At 33.6% G+C, this 18,872-nt stretch overlaps 3 protein-coding genes and 1 pseudogene across 3 annotated transcripts; all 4 read right to left on the reverse strand.

The window, feature by feature from the left end:
* Positions 1-1,973: 1,973 nt before the first annotated feature.
* LOC126691481 (putative UPF0481 protein At3g02645) lies at positions 1,974-3,982 on the reverse strand (annotated as a pseudogene).
* Positions 3,983-5,998: 2,016 nt separating this feature from the next.
* On the reverse strand, positions 5,999-7,824 carry LOC126691482 (uncharacterized). Its single transcript, XM_050386521.1, has 4 exons — positions 7,302-7,824; positions 6,974-7,231; positions 6,777-6,882; positions 5,999-6,685 (listed from the first exon to the last, which is right to left on the reverse strand). The coding sequence occupies exons 1-4, from the start codon at positions 7,799-7,801 to the stop codon at positions 5,999-6,001; spliced, it is 1,551 nt and encodes a 516-aa protein (XP_050242478.1). The 5' UTR covers positions 7,802-7,824.
* A 3,356-nt stretch (positions 7,825-11,180) lies between these two features.
* On the reverse strand, positions 11,181-13,675 carry LOC126690929 (uncharacterized). The gene is made up of 2 exons (XM_050386033.1): positions 13,574-13,675; positions 11,181-12,649 (listed from the first exon to the last, which is right to left on the reverse strand). Exon 2 carries the CDS (start codon positions 12,259-12,261, stop codon positions 11,224-11,226), a length of 1,038 nt encoding a protein of 345 aa, XP_050241990.1. The 5' UTR covers positions 12,262-12,649; positions 13,574-13,675; the 3' UTR covers positions 11,181-11,223.
* Positions 13,676-15,992: 2,317 nt separating this feature from the next.
* LOC126691483 (uncharacterized) lies at positions 15,993-17,635 on the reverse strand. The gene is made up of 4 exons (XM_050386522.1): positions 17,551-17,635; positions 16,697-16,918; positions 16,334-16,575; positions 15,993-16,142 (listed from the first exon to the last, which is right to left on the reverse strand). Exons 1-4 carry the CDS (start codon positions 17,633-17,635, stop codon positions 15,993-15,995), a joined length of 699 nt encoding a protein of 232 aa, XP_050242479.1.
* Between the last annotated feature and the right edge of the window lie 1,237 nt (positions 17,636-18,872).

Genomic DNA, 18,872 nt, shown 5'->3' on the forward strand with positions numbered 1-18,872 from the left:
GTAGAAACTTACTGACACGACCACGTGCAAGCTCCAAAACCACGGACTCCTTCTTTCTTAGATTCACCAGCAAGTACAAGCACACCTGCTTGTGTTTCTTTAAGTTCTTATGGCAGCAACTGAATGATCATCAAGTTCTTGAACGAATCTCCTTCTTGATAATCCTAAGTTTGTGTAAAGGAAAGCTTCTCACAGATCTCACAAGAGATTTACACAAACAGCAATATGAGCAATACTAAAACGTGGCTAGGGTTTTCCTTATATACCTAGGGAAAAAATACAAAACCCTAAACGTTTTAAATAAAACTAGGGATGGGTTGGAATTCTGCAGAAAACGCATTCTGCCCGAATTTCAATTGATCGAGCCTAAGCTTCGATCGATCGAACCAGGCCGAATTACACTTTTAATTCTGCAACAACTTAAATCCAACTTTATATAAATGACACAACTTTGAGCAAGTCTAAACACGACTAAACATCTTGTTTTGATCATGATTTGCCAACAATACACATTAGAGTTCTAAATACATAAGTTCCTAAGTCTTTAAAACCTAACATTATTAATTAAAAATTTACAAATAATGGGTGTCAAAATACTAAATGAGTAGTATTGTATTACCTAAGTAATAACATATACAAAAGTGTTTTTATACAGTAGGCAAGTGTATTGTACAAGTATGTGTACTAAATAAAACAAATAAAGTGTGCATACAAGCTTATTACACGTTAACATAACGGAAATTGCACGTTTGGTCACGTATGGCTTTGTGAGTTTGACGTGGTTAAACATACATACAGTTGTCCAAATGTTCCTTCTATTTAGTGATATGGAATTGTGAGTGATGGCAAGACAATAGATAAGGGAGCACTAATGTTTAAGTCCTAAATTATAGGGCAAGTTACGAATGTTAGGAATTTTGTTAGTCTTTAAATAATTAACCCTAGCTCGTAGGCTCTCTAAAACATATTATTACCATACACATGCTACCCAAATACTATCTAATTCTTCAGCAAAAAAAAAATACTATCTATTTCGTATCTCTCCCATACACTTGCTCGTATCTCTACCATAGAATATCTAGCTCGTAAGCTCTCTAAAACGTATTATTACCATACACTTGCTCGTAAGCTCTTTAAATATTCGTTGTTTTATTTGAAGAGTTTTGTAATATTTTTGCATCAACTAAGCTGTCGAGCTCACCTCTTCTTTCTCTATTTCAAAATTTTGAGGAGTTGCAAGAGTTTGGACTATTGTCAATCTTGTGCACGTGAGAAAAATATTAGGATTTGGCAATTAGAATATTTAAACTTTTGTACTTTTCTAAAGGTTGGTAATTTTCTAGGTGGGAATTTTCTTTTAGCTATTGATTTATTGAAGATTGGCCTATGATCAGCTCTCAGCTGTTGGACACTGAATTAGTTTTATAGAAAAATTGAATTTTAGTGTACATGTATGTAGGCCTACGTACATGTAATAAATCTTTTTTGACATTGTTGTTGCTACGTGTCTAGCTCATTCATTCGGTTCAGGCGAAACATTTTACATGATCAATGGAAAAACTTTTAGGTCTAAACAAAATAAGGAACCTTAATTACAAAGTAAAATCATTAAATATGCCAAAAATTTTATTAAAAAAACATAAAATATGGAACAATAATTAGCCTTTTATAAAATACTCATCTCCAAATTTTATCCCATACATGTGTAATCCTCCCACTATGACACATTAAAATATTTCACATACATACTGACATTTTTATCTCTAACAGATAGAAGTCATGACCACCTGTCTGCGGAAATTGTCTGTAGAATACTTAGAACAAGTGCTGAAATTGAGAAAAAAGAAAGTTATCATCGTCCAAGGGGCGCTAAAATGATCGTGCATAAATTGAAACGTCAAGCGATGAAATTCGTTCAAGAAGTGTTTGTGAATTTGGGATTTGACGTCAATATATATTTCAGCGTTAGCTGCCTAGTCCTTAGATATGTCATTGAAGAGTTGAGCCACTTCTTCATCGCTGGAAAGGAAGTGGTATAGTATACAGCTTTCCTGAGATCCATAACATCTTTGGCTTCATCAATTAGTTCATCAAGGAAGCATATGTAAGAGGTGACTCCATAGTCATTTTAGAAGTTCAGACATGTTAGATATATTAGCCCATTAATATAAGTCCAAGCCTAATTCTACTTTGTGTGCAAGCCAAGTCTCCTCCTTGTACTAGAAGTTTATTAGTATAGGGTTTAGTTTACTATATATATACATGTTATGATTCATTGTAATACAGGATTTGTACTACATTCTAATATATTATTGATGTAGCCATTTAGGATTTCTTCTATGGATGTAGGCCGTTAGGCTGAACCACGTAACTCCCGTGTGTTTTCGTGTTCTATACTTTATGCTTTCGCTTCCGCATCTATACTAACATATTCAACATGATGTATCAATACTAATATTTAACATGGTATCAGAGCCACCTTTTAGTGGCCATGGTTTTCTGTCCTTGTGGTATATTTAAGAGCAATCTTTGTCTTCCTCAATGTTTTTTTCGCTGTGTTCATCTTCTTTGACTTCTTACTGCTACCATCAAAATTCTCCAGTATAATCATGCCATCGTTAGAAGTCGCATCAACACTACAAGACCATTGCCTTCCTCAAACTACCGTCACAGAGCCAAACTTCATTCAAGGGATCTTCTCAACCTTATCAAATCTCAAGATTTCATCAAGTTTCCATTTTGAGTTTGAGAGGGGGTGTTAGAGATATATTAGCCCATTAGCATAAGTCCAAGCCTAATTCTACTTTGTGTGCAAGCCAAGTCTCCTACTTGTACTAGAAGTCTATTAGTCTGGGGTTTAGTCTACTATATATACACATGTTATGATTCATTGTAACATAGGATTTGTACTACACTCTAATATATTATTGATGTAGCCCTTTAGGGTTTCCTCTATGGATGTAAGCCGTTAGGCTGAACCACGTAACTCCCGTGTGTTACTGTGTTCTATACTTTATGCTTTCACTTCCACATCTATACTAGCATATTCAACATAGTGTATCAATACTAATAACAAGACACATCTCATAGGCTATCAAGTTCAAGAACTTTGATTTCGTTGTGTCATCAATAGTGATTGGAGGTAGGTAAAGGCGTCCATAAAGGAATTTTCAAAAGAGATGTTTCTCAAGCAACTATTCCTACTTGGTTTCAAATGAATACCAACGCTTTTAAGCCCCTGCAGTTTGAGATAAGGTTGCAATTCTTTAAACTCTTGTCTAGTTTGGAAGATATCAGAAACTGGTTGTGGTTTACCCAATAGAGTTGTCCTCCGAAGGTCAAGAAGATGGATGGGATCTCCATCCACTGATATCCTTAGTTCTTTTGGCTTCTCTTGTGAATGAAGACTTTCTTGATTTGGAAAGTAAATGTTAATGGAGTCCTCCAACTCTTTTTTTATCTCACTTAAGCTCAGCAACCATTTGAGGAGACGATAAGGAAGCTGGTTCTCCAGCAAAAATATATCATGTTGTCCAAAGACTACAAAGTCCATTTTTATATTCAAATCTTTGAACTTTTTGTGAGTTGCGCAGTATTGCAGTACTGCACAGCCATCTAGGAACAAAAGCCAAGCGAAGGACTCATCATTATAGTCCTTGGTCACCTCCACCTCGTAGCATTCCCTCAGTTCTTTGATCTTCTCCTCAATCTTATTGTATAAATCTCTTACACCCTTGCCGCTACTTTTGATGAAATCATATGCCAAGACAAGCTTATACTTCTCTCCAAGCCGGTACTTTGGCATACCATGATGGATAGGACCTAGTGATACAACTCTTGGCTAAAAGTACTTCTTGAAATCCTTGCGATCTAGTAGCCAGAATATGACCTTCTGTATCTTTGGTGTTGGACATCCATGCATGGCATTGTCTCCTGCACTTGTTACCAAGTTAAACCTAGCATCCAGGGTTGTGTTTTGCATTGATTTTCTCTCTATCTCGGCCTCCTCAGTGGCACAAATGCTTGTTTCACCAGGTTCACTCGAATCTCTTCAGTTCATAGCAAGTTTGCACTGAAGAAGACAACTGAAAATCTGGTAACTCAGGCTCAGGGCAGTGGAATTTTACGTGGAAACTTTAGTTTGAGAAATTCAGGACTGTTGCTACAAAAAATATGAGTTATAACAGTGGTCGTTTTTGTAGCACTTACAAAAAATGCTACTATAATGGGTTTATTGTAGCAGATTTTTAGATGCTACTATAAGTCTCTTTGTAGCCGTGGTTTTTTTGTAACCGCTATAATATACTTTTTTTTTTTACAGCGGTTTCCCAACTGCTACAATATTATTTATTTTTTGTGCTTCTATAGGTGATTTCTAAATACAAAACTACAAATTTTTTTTTTTTTTTTTTTGGCAACGGTTTCCCAACTGCTACAATATACTTTATTTTTTGTGCTTCTATAGGTGTTTTCTAAATACAAAACTACAAAGTTTAGTCATTTTTGTTTTTTGTTTTTTTAATTTTTATACTCCAATGTAGAAAACTAATACCCTAATGAGATCATCATACACCTAAAATACTCAGAATGACACAAATACCCCTAGAATTATAAAATGACCAAAATATCTCTAGAATGTCCATAACTAGAGAACTATTTTTAAAATTTTCAAAATGAACAATATAGCCCTAGACCTCCAAATTTACAAAATACATTAGGAGTGATTACAATGAACCAAAAAAAAAAAAAATTCCCTAAAATCACTAAATGATAAAAATACCCCCAAACCATTGTACTACTATTATCTACTGGTTTAAATTGTGAAGATGTTTATCCTCAGCAATCTTAGTGTGGTGTCAAACACCTATTGAGAAGACCATAATTTCCTAACTCATTTTAGTGACATGTAATATATATATATATGTGTGTGTGTGTGTGTGTGTGTGTGTGTGTGTGAGGGGGGGGGGGGGGGACTAACATTTTAGTATTTATTCTATGTGATTAGAAAGATTACTAATAGAATAAATATGTTTATTTTGTTATATTATTTATTTTAAGCATAATGAAATTTTAATATCATTTTTCTAAGATTTATACTAGAAACAATTGAATTTTTTTTATATGTGAGAAACAATTGGTTTGAAATATGGTATTCTTGCTCAAATTAAGTTGGTTTTGCAACAACTGAAACAATGTCCAACAAAAAGGAAAAAAATAAATTTAGTTACACACAATCAAGAATGTAAAAAAAAATAATTAAATGATATTTGCATTTTCTTTAGTAGGCATGAAACATGCTTGTCTATATTAGCTACTATATCATGCAATTTTCAATTTTGAAAACACACACACACACACATATATATAGTCTAATCAAATCACTACAATATTCTTACTGTCTTTCTATTTTGTATATAAAATAACTAAATATTACAATTTTTTTACAGGAAAAATTATTGAAACAATTTTTTTTATACATCGATTGTTGGGGTGGGGGATTTGATCCTTGGACATCTTTGTTAGAAATGTGGCAACTAGTTAAGTTACAAGATTCTTGGCTAAATTATTGAAATATTGGAAAAAACTAATAATAAGTTTCCCTACCCATTGCGCGGGAACTCAGCTAGCTCTAAAGAAATGAGAAGAGCATAAATTCCAAGCTATTGGACCAGGTATAATGCTATTTATGTATTAGTCTAATAAAAATTTTGAAAATAAAATGGCTCATACACCTTGGCAAAAAGGTTAGTCCTAGTAGTTGAGACAATATTGTTTTAAATCCACAATTTAAAAACTCAAACTAACAAAGTAAATATTGCAAGCAATATTATTGTTTCAAATCCAAAATAGTCACTAGACACATTACAATAAAAACAATATAGACTGGTACTCAAGCAATGATAAACTAATTAGGCAAGCTACAATGAAACAATATTCTCCCTTGAAAGCATTAATCACCAAGAATCACTAAAACAATAAAACGCGTTCCCTCTTGTGACTAGTAATCTTCTTCAGACTTAGAATCATCCATAAAATTCTCTTCATCAAGTGGAAGGGGTGTATCGACTATGGTTCCATCCACATCATTTTGAGCCCAATTTAGGTCGTCATTCGCATTATTAGGTGGATTTTCAATCAATATATCATATGGCTCATTATCACAATAAATGTTTACATCATTATCACTCAAATCGCCATTACCAATGTCGAATACATCCCTTGGTTTTGTTTTGACAACAACAAGCCAATCCTTGTCTCTTTCATCTTCAACATAATATACTTGTGAAGCTTGAGATGCCAAAATAAATGGGTCATCTGTCATTCTCTTCCCAACATGTATTAAATGTGAAAAATTGACAAGGGGGAACCCAAATTCATTTATCTTATATCCCCTACCTACATCAACGTCAACCCAATCACATTTGAATAATATGTATCTCAAATTATCATAATAATTCAATTCAATTATGTCAGACAAAACACCGTAGTAGGTAATGCCTCCTTCTATTGCTACACTGACTCCACTGTTTTGAGTTTTCTTATTTTCCTCATAATCTTTAGTTCGAAATTTAGTACCGTTGACAACATATCGTTTCATCCATCTAGCTTCAGTATTGGGTCCTTCAGCAAGCCATCTAACTTTATTAGTAAGTTTCACCTTCTCAGTATTACTCATGGCCACAACCTAAAATTATATATGATATATCAATATGAGCTAAGTAACCCTTATACTACTTCTATTGTATGCTAAAAATTATTAGTAATGAATTACTTACATAATTTCGAAACCAGTCACAAAACTCTTCCATATGGATCTTATTAATAACTCCTTTTGGTACACGACGTGGACGTATTTTGCTCTTTATTCGTTCCTTGTGTAACCTATATAAACAAATGTAGCATGTGTTATTATTAAGAGTTATCATTTGATTAACATGCTTAAATATGAATCATATTTATCAATATTACTTACTCGTGAAATGGAATAATTTCATTGCAATTGAATAGAACATAACAATGTGCTTGTACCCATTTAGTTGAATCAAGTTGAATATTCGACATTGCTCCTGTAGCATCATCAACGTTTCTAATGGATCTATTGAATACTGTCTCAACGGATTCCAAATATCGCGAGCAGAATATTAAGCACTCTTCTACAATATATCCTTTAGCAATAGAGGCCTCTGGATGAGCTCTATTACGCACATAAGACTTAAGTCTTAAGAGATACCTATTTAGAAACAAAAGATCAATAGTGGAATAATGGATTTCATTGAAAAATTTAAATAATTATGACTTACCTCTCAATGGGATACATCCACCAGTAATGGACTGGTCCAGCAATTTTTGCTTCAGTGGCTAAATGGATGACTAAATGAACCACGATAGTAAAGAAAGAAGGAGGGAATATTTTTTCCAATTCACATAATGTCATTGCAATTCGAGACTCAAGTTTCTCAAGATCTTCTACTTGTAGGACTTTGGAACATACTTCTCTGAAGTAACAAGATAAATCTATTAAAGCCATACTGACTTTCTTTGGTAAAGCTCCTCTTATTGCTATTGAAAGAAGTTGTTGCATTATAATGTGACTATCATGACTCTTCAAAGCAGAAATTTTGCGTTGTTTAAGTTGGATACAACATGAAATGTTTGAAGCATAGCCATCTGGAACTCTTATTTTCTTCAAAACTCTCAAGAAACTATCATTTTCTTTTGGAACCATTGTAAAACAAGATTGTGGCATATATGTCTTATCATCTCCTCTTTTTTCTGGGTGAAGTGTATGTCTTATACCCATATCTTTTAGGTCAAGACGTGCCTTCAAGTGTAACACCCGCCTCACTTAAATTTAATTTTATTGCTTCTAAAGTGAAATTGATGAATTATTTAATTTATTGTGAAGGTGATATTATTTTATATTATGATATCTACAAAGAAAATAAATAAAAGATGTAACGTGAGAGTTATTTTGTGGATTATTCATATTAAATTTTTAGTCTCCTTATTGCTTTAGGACTAGGATAAGAGACTAAAACCTATTTGGATTAGGAGTTTAAGTATTATTGGAATTCTTTAGAGTTTTAGCCCAAGTAGGAGTGTTATTTAGAGGTTTATATACTGGGTCTTTTAAGTCAATCACGTGAAAGGGAGAGTGGTTAGCGTATAAAAGACTAAGAGAAGAGAATTAGGGTTTCTCAAAATTGAAGGGATACAAGGCCGTGGAACTGCTAGGGGCAGCCAGCAAATTCATTATACTGAGGTAAACATCAATATATGCACGCCTTAATGATAACATATTTGATTAAGGAAGCTTCATCTCTAGGCTGCTTGAAAATATTGGAATGATACTAACAGTTGCTTAGGAATGGAAGTTAAAATGGAAGTGTATTTTAGACTTGGATTATTTTATTTTATTTTGAAATATATCCTCATATTTGTACGTGGAGTAGCATCACATCCTACATAGGTTAAGCTAGTAGTTGTTTTGTTGTTGGGATTTACGTATATGGGTGGTGGTGGTGCTAGCTTCATAACTTTTGTAATCTATTTAATTGTTTCAAGTTTCTAGATTTTGTCATTGCATGATACAGGTTACTAGGTCCTACAGGTAGAAATAAATTTGTAAACCTATAGCATCCTTTCTATGTCTTACGGGTAGGAATCTTATTGGATGCCATGTATATGTAAGGTGGGATAATATGATCTATAAGCATAAAATTTTTAGGAAGTGTCCCTTACATCCTTTTGGTATACGTCAAGGTGGATTAGTTATATAATTATGTTACTCCTTTACTTTTAGGTGTGGAGGAAAAGCTCATTTGATTTTGGATCTAGACTACGAGTATTAGCAACTAGAGGTAAGTGGACTACAGAACATGACGTCTCTCAAGACGTGTATATTTATATATATATATATTTTTGGTAAAAATATATTTATATATATATATATATATATAATTGCAAAAGTGAAGTTTCAAAAACTTATACCATTGTAAATGCATAATATATACCAGAATTTTATTTATTTATTGTATATTATTATGAAATTGTACATGTCAAGAATGTTTTCAAACAGTTAGTTAGACAGTCTGCAACCTTTGCCAACACAGGGTTAAGTGTTGGCCTTCGGCCGATGTAGTGTTATTGTGGTGTGGTGCAGTGTTATTGTTTGCTCTTTAGAGCCAGTGTTGCCTCTCTGAGGTTAGTGTTATTGTTCCCCATGGGAATCACCCACTGAGTGTTTAGCAGCTTATGTCTTTGTCTGGCTAATGTTTAATGTTTTCCATATCGAATTACTATTTTATTGTTACTGATCTTTATAAGTGGAAAAAGATTGTTTGTTGTTATAATATATTGTTTCTACCCATTTAGTGTATTTTGGCTAACTAAAGTGGTTACTATTTTATTTACTGATTACAATGTTATAGTAAATGTTTTCTTTCTAACAGTTTTATAGAATATATTATATTACCGTTAAAGCTATATAGTAATTGTTTTGTAAAGACTATATTTTGTTAATGATACTAATGTTTTGTTTTGAAAGACACACTCATGTTATGTAATCTCTTATTGGGCTTCTAGCTCACCCCCCTTTCTCCACCCTTTCAGATTAGAGCAGTGGAATATCTTTGGTGGTAGATCATTGGAGACATAGATTGAAGACTTCTTTTGGAGCTATGTTAGTTGAAGGATTGTTTTAGTATATTTTCTTAGGATAGTAATTTTGGCGTTTGTGGAACTCTTTGAGATTGTATTTGGAGACTTTATTGTTAAAGTTTTTGTTTTATGGATTTCATAGGAAAGATTTTGATTATTTGAAGTTTATTTGTGGATATTTAATTACGCTTTGTTCCATTATATTATTGTTGAGTATTTCTAAGACAGGTAGTGCATCTAAATCCTTGGTATGGGTTTGGGGTGTTACATCAAGTTATCCTTAGTCTTGCGTGGCAATTCTAGCATTGTGCCAAGTACATTATCTGTAACATTTTTTTCTATATGCATCACATCAAGATTATGCCGCAACATGTGATTCTCCCAATAAGGCAATTCAAAAAATATACTTCTCTTCTTCCATCCTTTTGGTTCTTGGTCTACGTCTTCCTTTCTCTTTCTTTTTCTTTTTTGGACTTTGGTCTTTTTCTTCCCAAAAATACAATTAATGCCTTCAGTTTGCACCATGATGTCAATGCCAAATGGTATAATAGGAGCTTTTTCCATTTCATCAGTCCCATCAAAAAAATTTCTATCTTTGGGTGCGTTTGAATTGACTTCAAACTAATTCCGGAAATGATTTTCCGGAAAATTCGGTGTTTGGCTGTCACGGAAAACGTTATTTTCCGGAAAATCATTTCCGGTTGACCACGAATTTTCCGTTTGACCACGGAAAATGATTTCTGCCTTCATTTTCCCTTCATTTCACTTCCGGAAAAAGAGAGAGAGAGAGAGAGAGAAGAGAGAGCCCAGATCAGAGAGAGAGAGGGACGATCGCGCCGACGAGCGGCGCGATCGACGATCGCGCCGCTCGTCCGACGATCGCACCGCGCCGACGAGCGGCGCGGTGCACGATCGCGATCGTCGATCGACGAGCGCGATCGTCTCTCGTCGATCGACGAGCGCGATCGACGAGCGCGCTCGTCTCTCGTCGATCGACGAGCGCGATCGACGAGCGCGTTCGTCGATCGCGATCGTCGACGATCGCGATCGTTCGTCGATCTCGCCTTCGCGATCGTTGGCGCCGGCGAGATCGCGATCGCGCCGGCGAGATCGCGATCGTCGACGATCGCGATCGTTCGTCGATCTCGCCTTCGCGATCGTTCGCACCGGCGAGATCGCGATCTCGCGAACGCGATCGCGCCGGCGGGTTTTCTGGATGTGTTCTGGGTTGTGTTTTCTGATTTGTGTTTTCCTTTCTTCTTTTCCAAACACTAGAAAATATTTTCCGGAAAATTTTTTGAAATGCAACCAAACACACAGAAATATTTTCCTTTTCCAGAAATTAACATTTCCGGAAAATATGTATTTTTCGGAAAACGTTTTACGGCAACCAAACACAGCCTTTACGGAAGCTGTGATCTTCTTCCAAGAATCCTCGATGACCCATATAACAATATTCCCCTCCATATTTTAACCACTGAGATCGAGTATTTAAATTACAAGGACACACAGAGGCCCCTTTAGTGCTCCAACTAGATAAATCATCATATGCAGGAAAATCATTTATCGTCCAATCAATGCTGCATGCATCTTGAAATTCTCATTAGAAGACACGTCATAAGTTGATATTCCATCATCCCACAATTCCTTCAATTCTTCTATTAAAGGTTGTAAATACACATCTATATCATTTAAAGGTGAACTTGGCCCAGGTATAAGTAAGGATAACATGAAAGAAGATATTTTCATGCACATCCAAGGAGGTAGATTGTATGGAATCAAAACGACCAGCCATGTACTATGACTAGTACTCATATTCCCAAAAGGATTAAATCCGTCAGCTGCTAATCCAAGTCTAACATTGCGAGGGTCAGATGAGAAATCTACATAATGATTGTCAAATGTTTTCCAAGCAAGAGAATCGGCGGGATGTCTTATTATTCCATCATTTGTGTGACCCTTAGCATGCCATTTCATTGAAGAAGCTGTTTTGGGAGACATAAACAACCTTTGTAGTCTTGGCTTTAAAGGAAACCAACGCAAAACCTTAGCAGCTTTTTTCTTTCTTGTCTTGAGTGAAGCATTCATCAAATTATCCTTATCTTTCCTACTATTCTCCTTACCTTTCCCATTATTCTCCTTATCATTTCCACTATTCTTCTTATCATTCTCATTTGTTGCCCACCTGGAAGTATGACAGACTTTACACTCTTCATCATTGGCATTCTCTTTCCAAAATAACATACAATCATTTATACATGCATCAATCTTCTCATAACCTAGTCCTAAATCCTTAATAATTTTCTTAGCCTCATATGTGTCTTTCGGTAACTTCGCATCCAAAGGAAGCATATCTTTCAAAATCTGGACCAACATTGTAAAAGACTTATTGCTCCAGCCATTAAGACACTTTAATTGATATAAAAGCACAATGGCAGACAACTTGCTAAAATTCTTGCACCCTTCATACAAATGTTGATCAGCATCTTTAAGTAAACTATAAAACCTTTGCGCATCTTGATTAGGACCTTGCCTAGATTGTTGCACATTTGGGACTTCTTCTGGGTGGTTCTGAAGAATTATTATTATCTCTAGATTCATTCATTATGTGGCCATGCAATAAATCATGCATCATATTAGGTATATCACCATATTCAATGGAAATGTCTTGTGAATTCAAGAATTCTTGTGCATTCAAGGTCTCTTGGACATGACTTGTACTAGTTTCACAAGAAGTTGTAGTAGTAGTCAAGGGTTCTCCATGGAAAAACCAACATTCATAACCATTGCAAAATCCAAAAGATACCAAGTGATCTCATACAGTGTTGACAACAAGCATAGTTGAATTCACACAGTTTTCACAAGGACATGAAATCATCCCATCCATAGTCTTTACTTTGGATGCAAACTTCAAAAAGTGGTTAATCCCTTGTACCTACTCTTTTGAATGCCTAGGTTTTTTCATCCAGCTCTTATCCATTGGTATCAACTGCTCTACAAGAAAAATTAAATCAAACTGAAATTAAATTAATAAGGCCATAAACAAAAACATTAAATTACAAACTTGCTCCACTATCAGGCCTACCTCCTTTAAATGTAGGAACATGATAAATCTTTGCCCAAAAAATTACAAACTTGCACCATCAATTACTGTCTAAGTCTAGTTTAGTTTAATCTGGACTACCAAATCATTTTTCATTGTTGACCTACCTAGGTGAATTGGAATATATTAAACTACGCTAACCATGGAAAAACAATTAAAAGTGAGATCTGAAAGAAATTATTTGCAAAATTATGGTATTAGAATGTATTACAATTAATGTAATATAAGTACTCTCTAAAATAAATACTTAATAAACACTTTTTTCTACATATTTTATAACACTAATAGTTATGTGTAAATTTTCTAACATATTGATAAGTAGAAGTATTGAGAATTTTTTTTTTTTTTTTTTTTACTTTATAATTCAATAATTATAACAGATGGATATTTAAACATAAAAAGCAAACCAAAGCTGTCCTCATGAAAAAATCAATCTTTTATAAGTATACATCAAAGCACCGTCCAAAAAAATTGGTTTGGTTTGATTTTTTTTTTTTTTTTTTTTGGAGAAAAATTGCATTCAGTTTTATTGGGTTTGAATTCTAAACAATGAAAAGAAACCATAAACAGTCACAGACACAAAATAAAATAAAATCTTTACAAAAAAAATATAGAGAAAGACATTAGCTTTGTATACAAACGTTAAACCCAAGATCCACACACACAAAAAAAAAAAAAAAAAAAAAAAAAAAAAAAAAAACACCAATAATAAACAAAATTGAAATAAACAACCAAGGAAGAAGCTAAATCTGTAATCAAAATATGCCAAAACAATTTCAAAAACAAAAGCGTGAATGAGAGAATATTTACCTCGATGGAGAGATCAGAACACCCAAAGAGAAAGAGAGATTGAGAGTGCTTAGTATATATGTATATGGAGAGGCAACGCCCCAAAGAGAGGGATTTTTTTTTTTTTCTATTTGGTTTTGGCTTTGACTTTGTACAAGTCTGTGGCTCTAATCTTGGATTGTTGTTGTTCGTGTACAGCAACAAGGTCACAAGCATGAACCGGCCTTGTCTAATATATAAATATGTGATGTTATAGGGCTTTAGTTAGTGGTAGAATTCTATTGCGTGAGAATATATATATATAAATATATATATATATATATATAAATATATATATATATATATTTATTTATTTATTTATATATTGGCAACGTCCCAAAGAGCGTGATTGCACCACATTAAATCCTAGTCCCATTAATATTAGGATTGGGTTGCCAAATCCAATTAGTACTTGGATTGTTGTTGTTTGTGTATAGCAAGGTCACAAGCATGAACCGACCTTCTCTAGTATATAAATATGTGATGTTATATAGCTTTAGTTAAGTGTGAATACACTAGGGTGCTCTCTCCTTATTTTCACAATACTTAAATATTAGCTTTTGGCTTCTATTTCCAAAAGATATTTGCCAACTTTTGAAGAACCAATTAATCTTCTTGCTTATGTAGGTGTCATTTTATCTAAGCAATTTAATTTTTTTTTTTTTTTGGTGAAACAAATAATTTTTATGTATTAGGATCAATCAGACCCATATGTTAATTTCATTTTTTTAGAAACAATTTCACTAGTTGAGGCATGATGAAACCAACTAATAACGAAAATCATAAATTCCAAGCTATTGGACCACGTATAATGCTATTTATGCATTAGTCTAATAAAAAATTTGAAAATAAAATGACATAAACTTGCTCATATAATAAGTCAGGTTAGTCGTGATAGCTAAGAAAATATTGTTTCAAATTCAGAATTTAAAAACTCACATGGACAAAATAATTGCAGAAAATAATATTGTTTTAAATCCAAAATAAATAGCGATCTAGACACATAACAATAAAAACAATATGGTTTGGTACCCAAGCAAACATAAACTAATTAGGCAAGTGACAATAAAAACAAAGGCCATAATATTCTCCTTTGAAAGCATTAATCCCCAAGAATCACTATAACAGTGAAATATGCTTCCTCTTTATTGCTCCAATGCTACCTCTTTAGTTCTCCAATATATTGTCATCTTTCCTGTAATATCATAAACAATATATCTCCATTAGACAAAGTATGTTGCCATTTACAATACTTCTATTGAATAACATTTGAAATATCAAGTGGTTTTCTTTCTGGTGAGAATTGTAAATCAAAAATTAAAAAATTAAAAATAAAAAAGTTGATCAATTATCAATTAGAAAGAAATACAATAAAATAAAACTAACTGCAGTTTTCCATTTCATCAATTGCAGCAAAGGGATGCCATGGAGATTGTTGATGAGGGGAACCACTAGCCACATCTTTATCCTAAATTATGAAGTAAAACAATAATATAAAGATATAAAATAACATAATTTAGTAATCATAACAAAACATGTAAAGCATAAAGAATATATCACATATTTATAACCTGTAAATCAGTATTAGCAGGGATTTGAATATGCTGCATAACCATTGCCAACTTATCTTCTAAGGTTGATACTTTATCTATCAAGCGACGTATCTTATCATCTTTCAACCTCTCTTCTTCACTAGTTATCCTCATCCCTCCATAACAGCTATTTTTTGAGCCACTTCAGTTAGAAGGAGTTGGCCCGAATCCTAAACCCTGCACACGACCATGTTTCTCTTTACCCATTACCTTAGAAAACGCATCTATGGAAGACCATGCTATACTTCCATTTGCACCTTCAGGCAAGTCACTAGCTTCTTGACTCATTAACTCTTTCAGTTTTTCCTAAGAATCAGAATAATAATTATAAATTTTGTTTTTAAAAAAAATGGAGAATGGTAGAAATAAAGTTCTTATACTAAAAGAATATGATGACATACAATTTTCTCACTTGCACCCTCATTAACTGGCATCCCATCCTTTTTTTTGTGAAGCTTTACATATAGCTTCCCTCGATTTGGTGCAAGCCCATCTTTTTTGAACTGCATTACAAATATATTAATTATTTTAATGGATGCAAATGAATGTAAGCAAAATACACAAACTATTTCCAAGTACTAACTTTGTAATTTCCATATCAAAGACATGTTGTGCATAAGATTTTGATCCTGCAGTGTGTACATCTTTTTTTCTTTTTACTGGCTTTCTTACCAACCTTACTACGTTCCTACATTCAACATAAAAACAAACTGATTAAAATTAAAGTTAATTCACTTTTCTTTCATTCGTATTTATGAATAAGTGTTCTACCAAAGCATTAGATGCCATAATGTATAAGATAATGTTATTTATACCAGTCCATCTCTACTTAACCAAAAGTTTACAAGTGTAGCAAAATCTTGGCGATTCACTATACTTGGGGCCTCAGCTACTATCCTTGCTGCAGTTTTTGACTCATCATAATGCTTTGCTTTCAAGGCGCACTTCCAATTCCTCCACTTTTCACCCAAACCCTTTAAAGTCAGACGTTTGATGATCTTTCTTTCTTCCTCATTTTTGGAAATGTGAAATTTTGATTGAATCACAAATACAAAAAAAATAAATAAATAAAATAAAAAATGTAACCACATGAAAGAAACATTTAAAATTTTAGAAATAAATATAGCTTTTGGTACTAGAATTTTAATACCTCAATAATAGTCCAACATTTTTCTTTGTAGTCATTAGGTACTTTACGCCAATTAAGATAATTAATTGGACAAAAATTTGGCTTTCTTGCAACAGTGCCCACAAATCGATTAAAAATAATACCTTCACGTTCAACTAGCTGAAAACAACCATTAAAAGACAACTCAACCTTTTTCCCATCAGTTAAATTCCATGTCTCAGACATACGTGTTATCCCACGTGTGCTACGTACACCTGCACGATCTATTTATACAAAAAACAAAAAAACCAAAAAATGTGGTCAACAACAAAAGCATACTTTTAATTAAGATTTTCTTGTGAAAAAATGACTAAAATAAAAAATATTTATTTAATTTCATAATACCTGTAATTTGAACTTCTATATTTGTAGATTCCTCATCTGAATTATCATCTGCTTGAGGTTGAGGCACTAATAGGGCACTTGATCGATTAGCTGATGGGCCAAGTGATTGATCAAGAGGTAGTGTGTCTTGTGATTGATTAGGCCCTAATGACCCATGTGATGGGTCCTGTGGCTGTGGCTCAATTTCGGCATTGACTATACGAATCCATTTCTTTCCCATATCTATTTAGAAAAATATCAATATAGATAATTATCAACACAAATCACATATTCATTATACATAAATCCAACAAGGAATGTATAGCAATAACGCAAACCTAACAAATAATTTATCACCCTATAAGAATGCTTTTTCAGATAATTGGTATTGTGGGGTTACATAGAACTAATACTAATCATGGTTTTTGTGTACACAACAAGTTTTCATGCGGATTGGTGAAAGAAACAACTTAGCAAATGCTAGCAGTAAGATTAGAGAGTGTGAAGGATTTTCCTTGTGTAGTTATAGTTTTTTAAAAATTTTACTTTATTGCATTCATCGAATCTTCTTTATTCATCAAACCCATACATAATTACATCTGTAAGCCAATTTCTCGTGATTTACATCAAGGCCAAGAGACTTAAATGAGTAGATGTAAAGCATATAAATCAAAACGGCATACAAACACTGTTTAACTGAAAACACCATACCACCTTCATTAAAATAAGTCTTTTTTTTTTTTTTTTAAATAGAAACTTTTATTTGACTAAGCCAAGTATACAGAGTAACCATCTGCTAAGGGGCTGTGAGTATGCTCAGGATTTTTGGCAGCAACTTCAATTCCCGAATTGTATGAGGGAAACCTTTAACTTACCGATTAGTGAATGGCTTGAAGCCAGCTGTAAATCTGATATCAAATCCAGATGGATGGGCATTCCATGGAAGATTTTGTTTCCCATGGGAGTGTGGAATTTATGGCTTCATAGAAATAATTTTATTTTTAGGACAGGCAAGGTGGATCGATCATGCTTCAAGAAAATCATTAAAGATAGTGCTGAATATTTCTCTGTTGGGTTGAATGTTAAGTTGCCTAAAGCTAAAGCTGTCATTGCAGTGGGGTGGGAGAAGCCTCCAATGGGATGGGTGAAGCTTAATTCAGATGGGTCTGCTCTTGGTACCACTGGTCGTGCAGGTGGTGGCGGGATTATCAGGGACCATGATGGGCATTGGTTGAAAGGCTATGCAAGGCCTCTTGGGTGCATCAACAGTTGCATGGTAGAGCTGTGGGCCTTAAGGGATGGGCTTCTAATAGCTAAGGAGATGGGGATAAATAACCTCATCATTGAGTTGGATGCCTTAAGTGTTGTTTTACTTATGAATAACAATACTGCCAATTTGTTAATCGAGCCATTACTTACTGATTGCAGGAACCTGGTGAGAGAGATTCCTAACAAGCAGATAGTTCACATTTATAGGGAGGCCAACCAATGTGCTGATGCGTTGGCCAAGCTTGGTGCTAGTAGCTTAGACTCTTTTGTTATCTTTTTGTACCCGCCGCCTGTGGTGGAAAGTATTTTAGCTGCTGATAAAGCTTGCTTACGTTGTAATAGACTTATTAATTCCTAAGTTTAATGATATTTCCTCTGTTGACCGAAAAAAAAAAAAAAAAAAAATATATATATATATATATATATCTTAATATTAGCATACTTTGACTACCTTTATACAATCTATGACATTAGAAAGAGGACAAAAATGGATTAAAAAATTACAAACCTTTTGAAAAATTAGTTCCTCCTTGCGATAGAGAAGTGAAAGACAGATAGGGAAGAGAGACAAAAGAGAAGTGAAAGCAACAAAAATGGTTAAAGAGCCCCGAGGCAAAGCAATATTTCGCGCCTGTGCCAAAATATATCTATTTTTTTTTTAGAATACGTGCCAAAATATATCTAAGATTTGGGTATTACGGATAAAAGAGAATTTCAAACCTTCGGTTACACAGTTTTTTTTTTTTTAATGGGATAAATATTAGTTTTTGATAGACATCTATTTCAAAATGAAGATTGCTAACGATTGAAGAGCAAAATAATCTTCAGGCTATTACGTGGGTCATGCTTTATCTAAGAAACTACATTTTTTTTGGTGAAACAAATAATTTTTATTTTATTTTTTATGGAAATAGATAATTTCTTCTAT

The sequence above is a fragment of the Quercus robur genome, chromosome 7 (assembly GCF_932294415.1).
Source record: "Quercus robur chromosome 7, dhQueRobu3.1, whole genome shotgun sequence".
NCBI lineage: Eukaryota > Viridiplantae > Streptophyta > Magnoliopsida > Fagales > Fagaceae > Quercus > Quercus robur.

Bases quoted from the DNA above. Each gene is read 5' to 3' on its own strand.
- LOC126690929 (XM_050386033.1), bottom strand. From the start codon at position 12,261: ATGAATCTAGAGATAATAATAATTCTTCAGAACCACCCAGAAGAAGTC.
- LOC126691483 (XM_050386522.1), bottom strand. From the start codon at position 17,635: ATGGGAAACAAAATCTTCCATGGAATGCCCATCCATCTGGATTTGATA. The intron at 16,919-17,550 runs GTAAGTTAAAGG...TTTTCTAAATAG, and splicing joins TTCAAGCCATTCACTAATCG to ATATGGGAAAGAAATGGATT. The intron at 16,576-16,696 runs GTATTATGAAAT...TTGTATAAATAG, and splicing joins TATAGAAGTTCAAATTACAG to ATCGTGCAGGTGTACGTAGC.
- LOC126691482 (XM_050386521.1), bottom strand. From the start codon at position 7,801: ATGGGTATAAGACATACACTTCACCCAGAAAAAAGAGGAGATGATAAG. The intron at 7,232-7,301 runs GTAAGTCATAAT...GTTTCTAAATAG, and splicing joins TGGATGTATCCCATTGAGAG to GTATCTCTTAAGACTTAAGT. The intron at 6,883-6,973 runs GTAAGTAATATT...TTGTTTATATAG, and splicing joins GAAATTATTCCATTTCACGA to GTTACACAAGGAACGAATAA.